We start from the raw sequence: 19650 nt of genomic DNA, 5'->3' as shown, positions 1-19650 counted from the left end.
ATCACAAGTAGGCAGAGAGGCAGGCAGAGAGAGAGGGGGAAGCAGGCCTCCCGCCGAACAGAGAGCCCAATGCAGGACTCGATCCCAGGACCCTGAGATCATGACCTGAGCCGAAGGCAGAGGCTTAACCCACTGAGCCACCGAGGCGCCCCAAAGTCTTATCTTTAGTTAGCATTTCAGTTCCTTTTATGACTGTAGTAATTTTGTTTTTTATTTTTATTTATTTCCATGTCTTTGCTATTGTGATAATGCTGCTTTGAACATGGGGGATCAGCTATCTTTTTGAGATAATTTCTTTTTTAAAAAAAGATTTTATTTATTTGAGAGAGAGAGAGAGTGAGAGCATGAGAGGGAAGAGGGTCAGAGGGAGAAGCAGACTCCCCGCTGATCAGGGAGCCTGATGTGGGATTCTGGGATCATGACCTGAACCGAAGGCAGTCGCTTAACCAGCTGAGCCACCCAGGTGCCCAACAATTTAATTTCTTTTGGATATATAAAACCATAAGTGGGTTTGCTGGGTTGTATGCTAGTTCTGTTTTAAATTTTTTAAGAAACCTCCATATTGTTTTCCATAATGTTGTACCAATTTATATTCCTACCAGCAGTAAACAGGAGTCCTCTTTTCTTTACATCTTTGCCAATCATGTTATCTCTTGTTTTTTGGATAAAAGCTGTGCTAACAGAAAAGAGATGATCTACCTCATTGTGGCTTTTATTTACATTTCCTAATGATTATTGATGTTGAGCACCTTTTCATGTACATGTTGGCCATTTATACGTTGTCTTTGGAAAAATGTCTATTCTGTTCCTTTGCCCATTTAAAAATAAAATTATTTTATTTATTTACTTTTTGCTATTGGGTTGTATGAGTTCTTCATATTTTTAAATATTAATCCCTTATCAAATGAATGGTTTGCAAACATTTTCTGTAATTCCTTAGAAAGGATTTGATTGCTTCCTTTGCTGTGTAGAAACTTTTTAAAGGTTTTTCTACCTATTTATTTATTTATTTAATTTATTTTAAAAGACTTTATTTATTTTTTGAGAGAGAGGAAAGGGCAGAGGGAGAGGGAGAGGGAGGCTTTCCCTGAGCAGGGAGCCTAATGTGTGGCTTGATACCATGACTCTAGGATCGTGACCTGAGCTGAAGGCAGATGCTTAACTGGTTGAGCCACCCTGGGCCCCTCTACCTGTTTATTTTTGCCCTGTTTGCTTACATTTTTGGTGTTATATCCTAAAAGTCATTGCCAAAGTCAATGTCAAGAAGCTTTTTTTGGGGGGCACCTGCCTCTCCTGGGCTTGTGGATTCTCAAATAAATAAAATCTTAAAAAAAAAAAAGCTTCTTTTTTTCCCCTAGGAGTTTTATTGTTTCAGGTCTCATATTTTATTGTTTCAGGTCTCATATCTCTTGAATACGAGATATGAGTTAATATGTGTGTGTAAGGTAGGGATCTAATTTTATTTCTTTGTATGTGAATGTCTAGTTTTCCCAGTGCCGTTTATTTAAGAGATTATCCTTTTCCCAGTGTTTACTCTTAGCTCCTTTGTTGAATATTAGTTCGCCATATATGCATTAGTTTATTTCTGGGGTTTTCGTTTTATTCCATTGATCTGTGTGTCTGTTTTTATGCCAGTGCCATACCATTTTGATAACTGTAGCTTTGAAATACAGTTTGAAATCAGAAAGTGTGATGTTTCCAGCTTTGTTCTTCTTTCTAAAGGTTGCTTAGACTATTTAGGGTCTTTTGTGGTGTCATATGAATTTTAGGATTTTTTTCTACTTCCATGAAAAATGCTATTGGAATTTTGGTAGCAGTTGCATTGATTCTGTAAATTGGTTTGCCTAGAATGGACATTTTAACAATATTAATTCTTCTTGTCCATGAACATGGGATATCTTTCCTCCTATTTATTTGTTTCTCCTTCAATTTCTTTCATCACTGTTTTATAGTTTTCAGTACACAGATCTTCCACCTCCTAGGTTAAATTTATTTGTACATACTTTATTGTTTTGGATACCATTGTAAATGGTATTTCTTTCCTTATCTTTCTTTCATATGGTTTATTGTTAGCATATAAAAATGAAGTTGATTTTTGCATGTTGATTTGTGCCCTGTGACTAGTAATATTCTAATAGTTTTTTGGTACAGTTTTTAGGGTTTTCTACATATAATATATCATCTGTGAACAGAAATAATTTCACTTCTTTCTTTCTGACTTGGTTGCCTTTTAATTCTTTTTCTTGACTAGTTGTTGCAATTAGGACTTCCAGTACTATGTTGAGTAGAAATAATGATAATAGGCACTTAAATCTTGTTCCTGATTTTAAAGAAAAGTTTTCACCATTTAATATGATGTTAGCTGTAGACTTGTCATATATAACTTTTATTATGTTGAAATATATTTCCTCTGTACTCAGTTTGTTGAGTTTTATCAAGAAACAGAGGTTAACTTTTGTGAATTGCTTTTTCTGCATCTGTTGAGATTATTGTATGATCTTTAACCTTCATTCTGTGAATGAGGTGTTACACTGATTTGCATATTTTAACCATCTTTTTAAAAAATCTTTTAAAATAAATGGCCAACTGACCCTTTGCATTCCAGGAAGGAACTCACTGTGCTTAATAATAGTCTTCACCTTTTGTACATATGTCAATACATGTTTAAATCATTGCAGTCTCTGTTCCTTCTTTTTTTTCTTTTAAGATTTTATTTATTTATTTGGCACAGAGAGAAAGACAGCAAGAGAGGGAATATGAGCAGGGGGAGTAGGAGAGGGAGAAGTGGGCTTCCCGCTGAGCAGGGAGCCTAAGGTGGGGCTCGATCCCAGATCCTGGGATCATAACATGAGCTCAAGGCAGATGTTTAACAACTGAGCCACCCAGGTGCCTGTTGAACCGTCTTTATATCCCAGGGATAAATCCCTCTTGATTATGGTGTAGGATCTGATCTTTTCAGGTGTTGTTGAGTTCAGTTTGCTAGCATTTTGTTGAGAATTTTGTTGAGAATTTTTCATCAATCAGGGATATTGGCCTGTAATTTTCCTTTCTGTTAGTGTCCTTATCTGGTTTTGGTGTCAGAGTAATGTCAGCCTTGCAAAATGAATTTGAGTGTTCATTCCTCTTTACTGTTTTGGAAGAGTTTGAAAAGAATTGGCGTTAATTCTTCTTTAAATTTTGGTAGAATTCGCCAGTGAAGCCATCTGATCCTGGGATTTTTTGGCTGGGAGCTATTGGATTACTGATTCAGTCTCTTTAGTTGTTATTGGTCTGTTCAGATTTTCTTTCTTTCTTTCTTTCTTTTTTTTTTTTTCATTGATTCAGTCTTCAGTGATTGTATGTTTCTAGGAGTTTATCCATTTCTTCTAGGTTGTCCAGTTTGTTCGTATATAATTGTTCATAGTAGACTCTATGATCCTTTGTATTTCTGTGGTACCAGTTGTAATTTCTCCTCTTTCATTTATAATTTTATTAATTTGAGTCATTTTTCTTTATTTCATTATTAGTCTAGCTAAAGATTGGTCAGTTTTTTTATCTTTTCAAAAAACCAAGTCTAAGTTTTGTTGTTCTTTTCTATTGTTTTTCATTCTTTATTTCATTTATTTCTGCTCTATTCTATTTTCTTTCTTATGCTAGCTTTGGACTTAGTTTGTCCCTCCCTCCCTCCCTTTCCCTTCTTTCCTTCTTTTTTTAGTTTCTTGATATGTCAGGTTAGGTTGTTTATTTGTAGTCTTTCTTCTTCCTTAATGTAGGCATTTATAGCTGTAAATTTTCCAATTAGTGCTGCTTTTTTGGCATCTTGTCGGTTTTGGTTTGTTGTGTTTCCATTTTAATTAGTTTCAAGATTTTTTTTTTTTTTTAAATTTTCCTTTCTTATTTGACCCATTGTTTGTTCAGGAGTGTATTGTCTGTTTTCCTATATTTGTGAGAATCCCAATTCCTCTCCTGTTACTGATTTCTAGTTTTATAGTTTTCTTTGTGTTCAGAAAAGATGTAATTTCAGTCTGCTTGAATTTGTTAAGAACTTGTTTTGCAGCCTAACATATGATCTTTTTGGGAGAATGTTCTGTCTTGAGATGGATGTGTATTCTGCTGCGGTTGGATGGAATATTCTGTATGTGTCTGTTACATACATTTGGTTTATAGTGTTGTTTACATTTGCTGTTTTCTTATTAATTGCCTGTCTGGATGATCTATCCATTGTTGGGAGTGTAGTATCATAGTCCCTTATTATTGTATTGCTTTTTATTTTTTCTTAGAGTTGTGTTACTGCTTATTTTACATATTTAGGTGCTCTGATGTTTAGGTGCAGAAATATTTACAATTGTAATATGTTCTTGATTAATTGACCCCTTATCATTATGTAATAACCTTTTTTTTCTCTTGTGACCTTTTTGACTTAAAGTTTTATTTTATCTCATGTGAGTGCAGCCACTTTTGCTTTCTTTTAACTACCATTTACTTGGGATATCTTTTCCATCTCTTTCAGCTTTTGTGTGCCCCATAAAGCTAATATGAGTTTCTCATAGGCAGAATGTCATTGGATTTTTAAAATCCATTCAGCTTCTCTAGGACTTCTGATTGGAGAATTTAATCCATTTACATTTAGTATTTGTTGATAGGTAAGAACTTTTTGTTGCTATTTTGTTAATTTCTTTTTAAAATTAACATGTAATATATTATTTGTTTCAGGGGTACAGGTCTCTGATTCATCAGTCTTACTGTTAATTGCTTTTTGACTCTTATAGTTTCATTTTTCTCTCTTCTTTTGTGACTTGATGAGTTTTTGTGATGACATGCTTTGATTTGTTTCTCTTAACTTTTTTGTATACCCACCACAAGTTCTTCTATTGTGGTTACCGTGAGGCGGACATAAAATATCTTAGATATTTTTTAAAGTCGATAAACAACCTAAAGTTGTTTTTTTTAAGTTGATAACAACCTAAAATTCTGTAGTTTTACATTTCTCCCTCCCACGTTTAGATTGTTGATATTACACTTTATATCTTTTTATATTTTAAGTTAATGTAGTTATAGTTGTTTTTAGTATGTTCATTTTTTTAGCTTCTATACAAGAGTTGAAAGTGATTTGGATACTACCTTTGCAGTATTAGAGGATCTTGCTTTGTATATTTACCTTTGCTTGTGAGTTTTATACATTCCTCTATTTTCACATTATTAATTAGCATCCTTTCATTTCAGCTTTAAGAATTTTCTTTAGCACGTCTTCTAAGTCTTGTCTAGGGGTTATGAATTTTCTCAGCCTTTTTTTTAAATTTGGGAAAGTCTTTCTTCTTCATTTCTTTCCTCCCTGATGAGCTGGGAGCCTGATGTGGGTCTCGGTCCCAGGACCCTGGCATCCTGACCTGAGCCGGATGTGGATGCTTACCTTGACTGAGCCACTCAGTTTGGTGGGCATGGTATTCTTGGTTGGCAGTTTCTTCTTATAGTATTTTGACTATATCATCCCACTCTCTCCTGGCTTGCAAGATTTCTGCAGAGAAATTATTATTCATAGACTTAATGGGGGCTTACTTGTATGATGAGTTGTTTTCTCTTGCTGCTTTCAAAGTTTTCTTTGTCTTTGACTTTTGAAACTTAATTAAAATGTGTCTCAGTGTAGCTCTTTTTGGGCTCAACCTATGTAGGGACTCTAGGACTTCCTGCATCTTAATGTCCATTTATTTCCCCAAATTTGGGATATTTCCAGCCATTATTTCTTTAAATAGACTTTTGCTCCCCTTCTCTCTTTTCTCCTTTTGTGATTCCCATAATGTGTATGTTGTTTGTGTGGTATCTTAGGAGTCCTGTACTTTTTCTTCCTCTTTTCTCATTCTTTTTTCCTTTTGCTTCTCTGACCGAGTGATTTCAAATGACCTGTCTTTGTGTTCATGAATTCTTTCTTCTTGGTGAAGTCTGCTGTTGAAGAGTTCTATTGAATTTTTCAGTTAAATTATATTTTTCAGCTCTAGAATTTGTTTCTGAATTGATTTTCATTTCTTCTTGAACTTATTTTATTCATGTATTTTCCTGCTATTTTTACTTGTCTATCTAGGTTTTCTTGTAGAACTTATTTAAGAGGATTATTCTGAATTCTTTGTCATTTAGTTCAGCTCTGTTTCTTCAGGGTCAGTTATTTGGAACTTTATTGATTTCCTTTGGTGGTGTCAGGTTTACCTGATTCTTCTTGATCCTTTTGTTCTTGCATTGGTATCTGTGCATTTCAAGAAGTGGTCTCCCCTTCCAGTATTTACAGGTTCACTTTGGAAGGGAAAGATTTTCTTCAGTCAGCCCAGCCTGGGATTCTGGATGGGTCATCTGATGCTGTCCACTGGCAGGCAGCATTTCCTTTCTGGGTGTTTGGTTGGGTGGGGCCATTGCCTGTACTGTGACGTTGAGAGGGGTCCACTGGGTTCTACTGTCAAGTAAGTCTACATTCAGGTGGGGTTGCTGGCTGGGTTCTGTGATCAGGCAGGGCCATTGGCTGGGCTCCGTAATCTCCTCTGGTTGGGTAGAGTCATAGTCTGAACTCCCTTACTGTGTGGTGTAGCTAGTTGGACTCTGTGGTTGGGTGGGGCCACAGGTTAGTTCCTTAATCAGCCCTGATTGGGCGGGTCCCTAGGCTGTGTTCCCTGGCCAGGTGCCAGTCTTACTTTCCTGCTTGGTAGAATTTTATGCATTAGCTCTGATTTTGATTTTCTCTCTGATTGTTCAAACTATTGAAAAGTATGGGAGTTACAATATTTTATTATTCCTAGACTACATTTTACAGCTTATTTCTTTCACCTGGACACCATATGAAGATTCTTTCTTTGTGCCTTGAGAAAATGTTCTTATAGGTATCATGACAAAGAGTTCCAGATTGGAAATTAGACAGTCCTGACTCTTATCCCTTGAATTACTGGGTCATATGGGTGTGCGTTTATACTTTTGATACATTTTTACAGATTGTCCTCGTATTTGGTATGTTAATTTACACTCTTTCTGTCAGTACAATGAGAATATCTTCCACTCCATCAAAAGAAATGAAATCTTGCTATTTGCGATGACGTGGATGCAACTAGAGGGTATTATAGGCTTAGCGAAATAAATCAATCGGAGAAAGACAACTATTATATGATCTCCCTGATATGAGGAAGTGGAGATGCAACGTGGGGGGTTTGGGGGTAGGAAAAGAATAAATGAAACAAGATGGGATCAGGAGGGAGACAAACCATAAGAGACTCTTAATCTCACAAAACAAACTGGGGGTTGCTGGGGGGAGGCAGGTAGGGAGAGGGTGGTTGGGTTATGGACATTGGGGAGGGTATGTGCTATGGTGAGTGCTGTGAAGTGTGTAAACCTGGCGATTCACAGACCTGTACCCCTGGGGCTAATAATATATTATATGTTTATAAAAAAATTATTAAAAAAAAAGAATATCCACTGCTTTAGTACCTCACCAAGATAGTATATCGTAAATTTTGGTTTTTGGAAATATGATAGGTATGAGAAAATTGTCACAATATAGTTTTATTTATTCTTTTCCTATGCATTGTTTACAGGTGTGTTATTTAATTTTCGAATTTTAAGGATTTTTAAACATATGTCTCTTATAATTCCCTTGTGGTCTGTGAACATAGTTTATGTAATGTCAATTTAAAGTGCTTCAACACCATAATGTCAATAAGATCCATATTGATTATGGAGCCATAAGATTCATATAATTCTTTGATACTTTCTGCTTGTCAGTATTGAAAAGCCATCAGTAGATCTGGGCTAATTTTAGTGCTGGCGGTGAGGCTGTCTCCATTATGTGTTGGCAGTTGTGTTCTACTGAGGGAATATATAGTCAGCTTGCTGTCATAACATAATATCACAGACTGGGGGACTTAAACAACAGAAATTTATTTTTCATGGTTCTGGAGGCTGGAAGTCCAAGATCAAGGTGTGGCAGGTTTTGTTTCTCCTGAGGCTTCTCTCCTTGGCTTGTAGATGACTGCCTTCTCCCTGTATCCTCATATGGTCTTTCTCTGTGTACCTTTGTATACCTTTTGAATGTTTTTCTTCTTATAAGGACACCACTTGTATTGGATTAGGGCCCCACCCTATGACCTCACTCAACCTTACTTCCTCAAAGGTCCTATCTCCAACTGTGGTCACAATCAGGGTTGGGCCTTCAAAACATTAAAAAAAAAAAAAGATTTACTTAACTGTTTATTTTAGAGAGAGAGAGAGAGATAGAGACAGAATGTGTATACAGGTGGGGAGAGGGGTAGAGGGTGAGAGAGAATCATAAGCAGACTGCCTGCTGAGTGTGGAGCCTGACATGGGGCTCGATCTCACGACCTGGAGATCATGACCTGAGCCGAAACCAAGTGTCAGATGCTCAACTGACTGAGCCACCCAGGTGCCCCTGAGGCTTAGGGCTTCAGTGTATGAATTTTCAAGGGCCATAGTTAAGTAAGAGAAGAAGGGATCCAGAGTGGGTATATTAATGTGTATGTTGATTAATGCATACAGTGTAGATCATTCAAAAAGGTATGTATGTTTGACTGTATAATTCTGTGAGTTGTTAACATCCCAGTGCTTTTTTTTTTTTTTTTTTTTGGAGAGGGAGAGATAGAGAATCTTATTTTCATTTATTTATTAAAAACTTTTTAAAAAGATTTTTATTTATTAATTTGAGAGAGAGAAAGTTAGAGCACAAGTAGGGGGAGAGCCAGAGGGAGAAGGAAAAGCAGACTTCCCGTTGAGCTGGGAGCCTGACATGGGGCTTGATTCCAGGACCTGGAGATGATGACCTGAGCCAAAGGCAGATGCTTAACCATCTGAGCCACCCAGGTGCCCATTTATTTTTATTTTTTTATTTATTTTTACTTTTTTTTAGAGAGAAAGAGAGTGCACCATAGCCAGGTGTGTGGGCAGGCAGAGGAATAGGGAAAGAGAGAGACCCAGTCAGGCTCCATGTGCAGTGCAGAGCTCATCATGGGGCTCAGTCTCACGACCCTGAGATCATGACCTGACCCAAAATCAACAGTCGGAGGCTTAACTGACTGAGCCAGCCAGGTGACCCCTTGGTTCTTTTTCTTTCCTCCCTTCTCTCCCTTCTGGTCGCATCTGCTCCCTTCCCATCCTGTTTCCAACCCTCTCCTCCCAGAGCCCCATAATTCTGCTTTTAGTCGTTTAAACTCAGTATCAGTGGAGTTACAAGGAGAGTTTCTGGGATGCTGGGAGTATTTTATTTCTTGATCTAGTGGGTGGTCGCATATGTGTGTTGTTTGTGATACTTAATTGAGATGCAAACTTATTTTTTGGGCAATTTTCTGTCAGTTACATTTCAATTTTTAAAAGCTAAGTTAAGATAAAATTTGGCCATGTCATTTTATTAACTGGTTCTGTAGTTCTGTTCAACCTTTCTATTATTGCTCAAACATCCTGTTCACTAAGGAATATTTAGTCTTCTTTCTTAATCATTTAAAACTATTGGATTCCAGGGCGCCTGGGTGGCTCAGTTGTTAAGCATCTGCCTTTGGCTCAGGCCATGATCCTAGGGTCCTGGGATCAAGCCTGCATTGGGCTCCCTGCCTGGCGGGAAGGCTGCTTCTCCCTCTCCCACTCCCCATGCTTGTGTTCCCTCTCTCGCTGTCTCTCTCTCTGTTAAATAAAATAAATAAAACCTTAAGAAAACAAAACAAAACAAAGCTATTAGGTTCCTTGGAGAAAATATTTGTGATCCATGAGCTGCTCTTGTGAACACACTACTTCCTGCCCCCCGCCCCCTTTTTTTTTGAGCCTTACTAGTTGTTTAAAAAAGCCTCTCCTGGGCGCCTGGGTGACTCAGTGGGTTAAAGCCTCTGCCTTTGGCTCAGGTCATGATCCCCTGCTCAGCAGGGAGCCTGTTTCCCTTCCTCTCTCTCTGCCTGCCTCTCTGCCTACTTGTGATCTCTGTCTGTCAAATGAATAAATAAAATCTTTAACAACAACAACAAAAAAGCCTCTCCCTGTTCACTTGGGGGAGATCTTTAATACCTGTTTATATACAGTTGCATTTGTCAGACCCCTGGACAATATACCTACAGAGCTTTGCATGCTTAACCTAGCTCCTTCATGTCATTTGGTCTGTAGCCTAAATATCACCTTTTCAGAAAGGCCTTCCATTTCAAACCTGCTTTGAAAACCTTCATTTCAAAAATAATCTGACAGCAGATTATTTTTTAGCTTATTATTTAGAGCTTATTTTATATATATATATATATATATATATATATATATATATATTTGTTTCTCTGTCTCTCCTTTTACCCTACTCTTCTAATAGAAAGTTAGCTCCGTGAGAGCAAGGCCTTATATTCCTGAGGCCTCAGTGCCAGGCCTATAGTGGTTATTCGAAATGTTGTTGAAAAACAGGTGTTATTAAATGGGTGTCTGGTTCTTTTCTGTTGTTGCTCACAAGAAGTCTGGTTATTCTTTACCTAAAAGCTGTTGAAATCATTTTGGTGTTCTATTATTAGATTTAGTCTTTGTTTCCTCAAGTCTTTAGTGAACACTTGCTATGTGATATGTAAGATGCTTTAGTTCCCATACTATGTTCAACCTGGAATACAAAAACCAATTTTGTTTGTTGATCTTATCATATGTTATACCCGTATTGCATAGTCCTATGTTATTTAAAGCTAGCTTGCAAAACTTGGTTCTTAAGTCTTTTGGCTGTTAATTTTTTCAGTCAACAGCCATCTGATGTACTACTGTAATCCCAGTCCCTAGGTTGCTTAGACCACTCTTGTTCCTTGGGCATAGTTCCAGGTTGCAGTTTTACTCTTTGAGGCCACTTGAAACTCTTTTCAAATTGTTCTTCACTCTCTGCCCAGTAGCACTTTTGAATTCATTTTGTTTCTACATGGAAAGTGTCTAAGAGAGCTTTCTGTGCCCTTCTTTATCTAATCCTTTCTCTTTTCCTGCTTTTCAACTGTCAAGCTTTTCATTGCATCCTTTAGTGTCTGTGTTTCCATTCTTCTGGCATTCCTTTCATCTGTTTTTTATCCTTCATATTTATGCTTCTAGATAGTTTAATTAAATTATCATCAGTCACCCAAGTCAGGTTTAAGACATTTTTAATTCTAAAGCTTTTAAAGTAGAAACGTTGTCTTGATTTTGCTTAGATTTTGTGTGTCACAGCTGAAAGAAGTTCTTTAATTCACATTTACCTTTATGAAGCAGGTGCTTGAGTCTGGTGCCTTAGACCACTTGGCCCTCCTGAATACAACCATATTTACCTTTATTTATTTTTTAAGAAAAGATGTTTTTATTTATTAGAGATAGCAAAACAGGGGAGGGGCAGAGAGTGAGGGAGAGAAGCAGATTCTGCACTGAGTGCAGAGCCTGATGTGGGACTTTATCTCATGACCCTGAGATCATGACCTGAGCCAAAATCAGGAGTTAAGACGATTAGCTGACTGAGCCATCCAGGTAGGCACCCCACCATATTTACCTTTATTATTTTATTTAATTTATTATTTTTAAAAGATTTTATTTATTTGACAGAGAGAGACAACGAGAGAGGGAACACAAACGGGGAATGGGAGAGGGAAAAGCAAGCTTCCTACTGAGTAGGGAGCCTGATGTGGGGCTCGATCCCAGCACCCTGGGATTATGACGTGAGCTGAAAGCAGATGCTTAATGACTGCGCCACCCAGGCACCCCTATATTTACCTTTAAGTAAAGGTTTGGGCCTTAAGATACATTACTTCTTAACCTGTTTCATAATATAATAGGTGTTGAAATGATATTTGAAAGGGGCACAGAAGCAATGGAGGAGGCTGCTCAGACTGCATCTGTCTCCCTTGAGGACTGAGGAAATTTTTATCTCTGCGTTGTAATCTATTCATCTAACATTTGGAAGTTCTACCTTAAGGATGGATAGATTGAAGCAGTGTGTGAACACTCTGAATGCTTTATTTTTTGTGTTTGTATATATTTTTCTTAAGAAAGTTATATAACTTTCGTTAGATTCTCGAAGAAGTCTATGCTCATTTGCTTTTGAGCACTTAAAGTTTTTTTTTTGCGGGGGGGGGGTGCCTGTATCCCCTGTATCCATCTCCCAGTTTCAATAGTTAACAACTCATAATTCATCTTGGTATACTCCTGCCTCTTTCAGTTTACCCCACCAGATTATTTTGAAGTAAGTCCCATACATTAACGCATTTCAGTTGTATGTATTTATATAGCCATATCTGAAAGGTAAGGCTTCATTTTTCAATGATAACCATATGCTGCTACCATTATACCTACACAAAATAATCCTTTCATATCATAAAATACCCATGAACTTTCTTATATAACCACAATGCCATTATTTCACCTAATAAAATTATCTAATGAACTATTACCCAGTTCATAATTAGATTTCCCTGGTTGTCTAAAAAAGTACCTTTTTAAAGTTGGTTTGTTACAGTCTGTTCATACTATATTTATTGGGTCTGTCAAGCATTTTTAAACCTAGAGTGGTCCTTCCACCTCCTTTTTCCTCTTCTCACTGACGGTTGCAGAAATTGAGTCTGTTGCCCTATGTAATGGTCTACATTCATGATTTGTCTGCTTTTTTGTGGTGTGTTTAACTTTTTCCTTCACATCCTATACTTCTTATAAATGGAAGTGAGCTCTTGAGACTTGGTGTGAAATTCAGCATGTTTGGTAAGAACACTTCCTAAATGGTGCTGTGTGCTTCACAAACATCACAGTGATGGATTTTTTTTCTTTTAAACTTCTAGTTATACTAAGGTCGATGAAGATGTGACTGTCTGATCTCAAGTAGAAAATTTCCCCATAAGCCTTTCTCTAAAGCCATCACAAAGTGGTCATTTTCTAGTTGCTCATTATTTTATTTTTAAAAACATTCTGATGGGCTCTCTGGCACTTTAGAGGATTCTTTCTTTCTTTCTCTCTCTCTCTCTCTTAAAAGATTTTATTTATTTATTTGACAGAGATAGAGCCGGAGAGCATAGGCAGGGGAGTGGCTAAGGGAGAGGGAGAAGCAGGCTCCTCGCAGAGCAGGGAGCCCGATGCTGGGCTCCATCTAAGCACTCTGGGATCGTGACTTGGGTGGAAGGCAGATGCTTAAAAGACTGAGTCCCTGAGGCATCCCTCATTTTTTATTTTAATAAAATTCATAGCTTTGGTTATTAGGAAACTTGAGCATCTTTTCTTATGTTTATTGGCCATTCAGCAGTTTTTTTATGACTTGTTCATGGCTGATTTTTCTATTGAATTTTTTTTTCTTTTTCTTACTTATTTTCAAGTGTTCATTATCAGAGATATAATCTTTTATCTGTTTTACCTCTTGTAAATATTTGTAATTGTCTTCTGTATAGAAGCTTGATTTATGTGGTCAATTTTTTTAAAAAAGATTTTATTTATTTATTTCGCAGACAGAGATCACAAGTAGGCAGAGAGGCAGGCAGAGAGAGGGGGAAGCAGGCTCCCCGCCTAGCAGAGAGCCTGATGTGGGGCTCGATCCAAGAACCCTGGGATCATGACTGGAGCTGAAGACAGAGGCCTTAACCCACTGAGCCACCCAGGCGCTCTATGTGGTCAATTTTTATCTTACATTTATGGCTTTTCGTTTAAGGTTTTACTTAGTTATGCTTTCTATACTTTGAGGTAATGGAGGGGAAATAGTTTATTTTTTCTCGATAACTTTTTCACTTTTGCTGTGTATGGAATGTATTTTGTATATGGTATAAGATAAGAATAAAATTTACTTCCTGCATAAAAATCAGTTGTCCTAAAGCAGTTTATTGAAAGTCTTCTTCCTACCACATTGAATTGATATGCCATATATATGATATTTAATTCACAAATTTACAGCCTCTTTCTAGACTCCATTGTGATCTACTGATGATATTGTATTACCACAGATTTTTTTTTTTTTTTTTAAATTTATTTATTTATTTATTTGACAGACAGAGATCACAAGTGTGTGTGGGGGGAAGCAGGCTCCCCGCTGAGCAGAGAGCCTGATGCGGGACTCCATTCCAGGACCCTGAGACCATGACCTGAGCTGAAGGCAGAGGCTTAACCCACTGAGCCACCCAGGCGCCCCCACAGATTTTTAATTATAATAGCTTTGTACTACATTTTAAGGTCTAAGTCACTGTCAGTAATCATTTTTTTACTGAGTTTTACTGATTTTTTTTCCCATACATATGCTCTTCCATTGAAATTCAGAATTAGTTTGTGATTAGTCTCATTGTGCTTTAACAGTAATGGCATTAAGCTTGGTGGAACTGACTTTTAAAAAAATTAAATTGATTTTTCCATTTGAGAATGTAGTTCTCTATTCAGATCTTTTGTGTTTTTTTTAGCTAAGATAGTTTCTGCACTCTTCTTGTTAGTTTGTTTCTGGGGATTTTATATTTAGTGTGGTTATTTTATATTGACACAAAATATCTTATTTATGATTATTTGGATTGTGAATACAGAGAAGTTTGCTTCATTTTTGTTCAAGTATACCAATCATACTTTAAAATAAGTCTAAACAAGATTAGAAGGAATATATATACTTATGTACACTATATAAACTTTTCAAATAAGCTTTAAGTATTTCTGTCACTTACATATTCATTAATACAGTAAGTTAGAAATAGTTAAGGAATAGAAAATGTGAATTTTTTAGGAATTGATCAATTTCTACTTAATGGTGTATATAAACGATAGAAGTAATAAAGTAATATGTGAAAGTTATAAATTGCGGTTAAAAAAAATACTAAATCCTGTAATGAGATTTTCTTTTTGTATTCTAGCTGGCACCTAACTAGTGTATGGTCTTTTATTAGGAGGAAATCCTCCTCAACCACATATTTTATTTAAAGACTGATTAAAACTATAGTCTTTTAACTTGGTACCTTAAGAATTGTAGAGGAATAATAAATCAGCTTTGATACTGGCCTGCATTCTGTTTATATATATTGTATATAGAGGTAACATATTTCTGGCAGATCAGACATCACTATTAATTTTTTTTTCTTTTTCATATTACAGGTTTTGCAAAAGGCATCAAATTAAATCAAGTTCAAATATTCCCTGTGTCCCCAAAGACTTATTGATGATGTCTGAATTTGTTCTTCCAAGATTTATTTTTTGTCTTATTCAGTACTTAAGAGAAGGCTATAATGAACCAGGTATGTTTAATCTACTTTTTGTTAGTACTCTTTTTAAGTTCTCAATTAACAGAGTTTAGCATTAATAACAAGGTGAATTTCTTCAGATATAATTTTTTTGTTTAACGTGTTTCATGAGATGACTATGAAATAGAGACTAAATAAAAACATACTTTAGTATACATCAATTATATAACCTCATAGATACCCTGTAGTGGCACAGTTTGGGATTTTCTGCTCCTGGGATCATAGATGCTTAGGATCAAACTTACTTGGCCTTTTGCAGGTGGGGAAATAATCATTTTATGGGGTTAAAGTGATTTTATTTATAATTATATTATGATAGAGCAGAATTAAGAAGTCCTGGAAATGTGTGAATTTAACTTAGAATTTTAGAAGATAAATTACTATTTCACCATCTCTCTCTCTCATTCTCTCTCTCTTTTTTTATAGATATCTCTATGTTTTTATTCTTCTCCGTATATAATGACTTAGGAGAGAGTCAAATTGCTTACTCCCCATGTTACAGGTAGAATGTATGGGAGTGAACATCATGGTATTACTGAAAAGAAAAAAGAAACATGCAAATTATAGATATTCTTGCCTTTTAAGATTAGTCCAATCTTGATTAATATACTTCAGTTAAATATTTTGGAATTAGATGTTATCTGTTAAAGTTGTCAGTCTGACATTGTGAATTACAGATACCAGTTAAGTGTCGTATAAATTAAATTTATTAACTTTTTGTGATCTTTTACTTTTCTGATAATGCTTGTATTATCATTTAAAGGACTGTGTCTTGAATTACTTTTAGAGATTTTAAATTATTTATTTACTATAAATATTCTTAAATCCGGTTTGAAATTATGACACACATATTTATCCATCCCCCATCGTTGAAGTGTGAAGAAACATAGAGCATCTTCATCATTTTTAAAAGTACTATGTTATTCTCATTGTAAGCAAACACTAAAACTTCTTGTTTCTACATTTTAAGCAAAATACACAATTCCTTGTTAACAACTTTCACCCATCTCAGAGTGTATGTCTTAAAATACAGGAAGAAATATTATTTTGATTCAGGCCCAAACTACTCTGTCTTTGGAATGAAGGAACTAGAGACCAGCTGGGTTATTGGACTTGCTTTTGTGCTATTTCTCATATACTAGTTAACAGAGTGTTTGGAAATTTACATTTTTTATTATGTGTCCTATTTTAAAAAGGTAATAGGTAGAAATCATTTATTATGAGAACCTTAAAACTTACAATTATTTTGATCAGAGAGTAATTCATATAAAAGTATATTATGTTTATTTTTTTCTTTAGGGACTTCTAATAGTTGTTAATAGATAGACGACATAGGTACATAGCTTTGATAATTGTTTGTTACCATTATCTGAAAATACAAAGGAATGAATGGAAGCACTTTTTTGTCTTGAATGTCATAAACTTAGGGTCATGAAATTTTCCTTTCTGTATTACCACTTATGCTCTACATTCATTTCTTCTTTCTGTGCAAGAAAAATTACTATATGACTTTGTGTAGAGATCACTTTAAAATTAAAGAACCGACTTGGAATCATTTAATCTGAGGTATTAGGAGCTCAGAGATTTTGTTGTTTGACAGATGCCTTGTGTTCCATTTCTCATTTCATCCTACAATCCTCAGATGAGTGTCAGAGTTCATCTAGAGCTCTTGCAAATGAAGAACAGTTGTTAATTAAATGTTTGCCATGTTACTGCATAAGTCACTGGGGAGGACATAGAGATGAATAATATACAGTATTAGTTATCCACTGAGAAAGTTAAGGTTTTTTTGGTCTGGGTCCCAGGACTCAGAGTTATCTAGAATTTCATTCACAGATCATCTTTGAACTGGGTTGTGAATTCCTTGGATGTAGGAAGTAGGTCTTATTTAGTTTAGGTTCCCAGTGCCTATCATGTAGTAGATGCTGAGTAATGTTGAATGAAATTGATGTCCTCTTTCCTGGGAACACAGGCCCTCCATTAGCTCCCTTATATGTGTCCTTTTAGCTAATTATGTCTGAGCTCTAAATCTCATTTTTCATTTCTTCAGGACCTCAGTTTCTCTGAAAATTCTTTTTTCCCCCCTCTTACATATTCTTTTTCAGTTGCTGTACAAGTTTCTTTTCTCTTTCTCCAGCTCTACTAGGCATATCTTTTCTGGTATTTAAAAACTATTTTAGTAAAAACATTTATGTTTATGAAAACAGTTATTTTCTTAATTTTAGTTGCTATGACCTCCAGCTAGCATGAGTCTGTATTTTTAAAATATGATAGAGGTTGGGTTATTTGCTACACAGGTTTAAATTTAGTGCTGACATAATTTTGTTGTAATATTCTTATACTACTCTCAAAATTATTTGGTTTTTGTCTTATTTTAGGAAGTGATCTTAACTTTTTCTTAAACACGGTCTATTTTGAAATGATGTTATGTTTACATTTATATATCTGGAAAATATAACACCCTCAAATTGAATGCTTTTTAACCAGATTAAGTGCTTAATACCTTAAAAAGTCATCTCTTTTCTCCATCTACTTTTTCTCAGAGGATTGAATTCCTGAGTGAGTCTGCCTTAGGCTGGTGCTGGGTGGATAACTACCTCCTTCTCCTCCTCCTTTTTTTTTTTTTTTTTTTTAATATTTTATGTATTTGAGAGAGAGCTAGTGAGTGAGAGAGCATGAGAAGGGTGAGGTGGAAGGGCAGGGGTAGAGGGAGAAGCAGACTCCCTGTTGAGCAGGGAGCCTGACGTGAGGCTTGATCCGAGGACCCTGGGATCATGACCTGAGGCCAAGGCAGATGCTTAAGTCACGGAGCCACCCAGGTGCCCCAATGATAACTACCTTCTAAACAGAGTTCTTATATTAATTTTTTGATTATAAAATACTGTTATCCAAGTTACTATAATTTTAAAAGAATAAAATATGGTTATTTTTAGCAAAATATTTTAAAGGAAGTTAATTATATTATATGTTTTTTCAGCAGCTGACGTACCCTCAGAAAAAGACCTTAACAAAGTCCTTCAGCTTTTGGAACCTCAAATTTCCTTTTTAGAAGATCTAACTAAAATGGGAGGCGCCATGCGGTCTGTTCTTACTCAGGTTTTGACAAACCAACAAAACTACAAAGATCTGACTTCTGGTAAGTAAAACATCAGCATAGAAGAAAGTTAAAATTTACTTATGTCACTGTAATCATAAGAAATTGTGTATTTTCCAACCTAAGTGCAAAACATAGATTTTTTTTCATAGAATGCTAAAGGTGGAAGTTATTAAAAGTATTTTTTATTTTATGGATGAGGAAACTGAGTTCCAGAAAAATTAAATGAACAGTTCAAGGCCTTACATGTAACTTATTTTGGAGTTAGCACTAGAATCCAGGTCTCCTCTAAGTTTTGGTGTGACATATTCATAATCTTATTCCACCCCTTCCCCAAACAGTAACAAAAACTACTTCTGTGTCTTCATTTTTGGTATTCTGTATTTTTGGGTTGTGAGTGGCATAGGATTTTATAATAATATAGAATTTAAGTTACAAAACTTGGAATTGTTGAGTATGTTTGTATATGATATACTGTTATATAAGATGCTTTAGTTTAAAACTCTTCAGGTTAACTCAGCTTTATAGTACAACAAATACTTTAAATAGCGTTATTTTTCCTGGCTCCTGAACAACATATTTTGAAAATTGAAGTTTGTGTTTTCTTTAGAGGTGAAATTTTCACGTGAATTGTGAACAGTATGTTATTCAAAGATAGTCTTATCTGACATTTATTTTTTTCAGCAAATACTTATTAATTAAATACTTATTAATTAAGTACCTACTATGTACTTGGTTTGGGGCTAGGTGCTAGAGTTTAGGGTATGGAATGCAAGTAATAAACCAGGTAATCCTATCCCTGCCCTTATAAAGCTTAAGGTCTAGTGAGTGAGATGGCATTAATACAACTCCCAAACCAAAAAAATTGTGTAATTTATAAACACATAGTAAATGATATGAAAGGGTAGGGCAAGTGTTTGTAAAGTGTTTGTAAAAGGGAGACTTGATTTCACTGATGGGGAAGATGGGGGAAAGTGTCACTGAGGAAGTGATATTTAAAGTAAAACCTTATAGTTGAGAGAAAGTCATTTAGCTAGAGGGTGAGGGGAATTAGGTTAGAATTCCCCATCTTAGGAAATAGGATGGGGTTGTATTAAAGGTAGAGGACATCCGCTTTTGACTGTTGGGCTAGCCTGTCTGTCATAAACAACATAAAACTGGAACAGTGTGAAGCAGCTGTTATTAGGCATTGGACAGAAGGAGACTCAAGACTGTAAATCTTTGAGAGAAAAGCAAAGCATGAGATGAACCCCACAATTGCTATGAATCTCTGTCTAGGGATACCTTCCTGACTGCAGTGCAGTGAACTGCATTGAAGCAGTGTGGTGGCCCACCTGAGCTAAGGAGATAGAGATCACAGTTTAGGACATCTGAAGCAGTTGGAAACTGGCA

General features: G+C 35.8%; 1 protein-coding gene across 1 annotated transcript in view; it reads left to right on the top strand.

Annotated features, from left to right (window-relative positions):
- The window catches only part of UBR3 (ubiquitin protein ligase E3 component n-recognin 3), a gene marked incomplete at its 5' end in the record, with an annotated part of 238879 nt that overhangs the window by 14443 nt on the left and 204786 nt on the right, over window positions 1-19650 (top strand). The window contains 2 exon segments of the mRNA XM_080798665.1: window positions 15019-15158; window positions 18142-18300. Coding sequence (XP_080654791.1) covers window positions 15019-15158; window positions 18142-18300 — 299 coding nt within the window.

Source organism: Martes martes, assembly GCF_963455335.1.
Source record: "Martes martes genome assembly, chromosome: 3".
Classification (NCBI taxonomy): domain Eukaryota; kingdom Metazoa; phylum Chordata; class Mammalia; order Carnivora; family Mustelidae; genus Martes; species Martes martes.
This window is presented reverse-complemented; position numbering and strand designations above follow the sequence as displayed.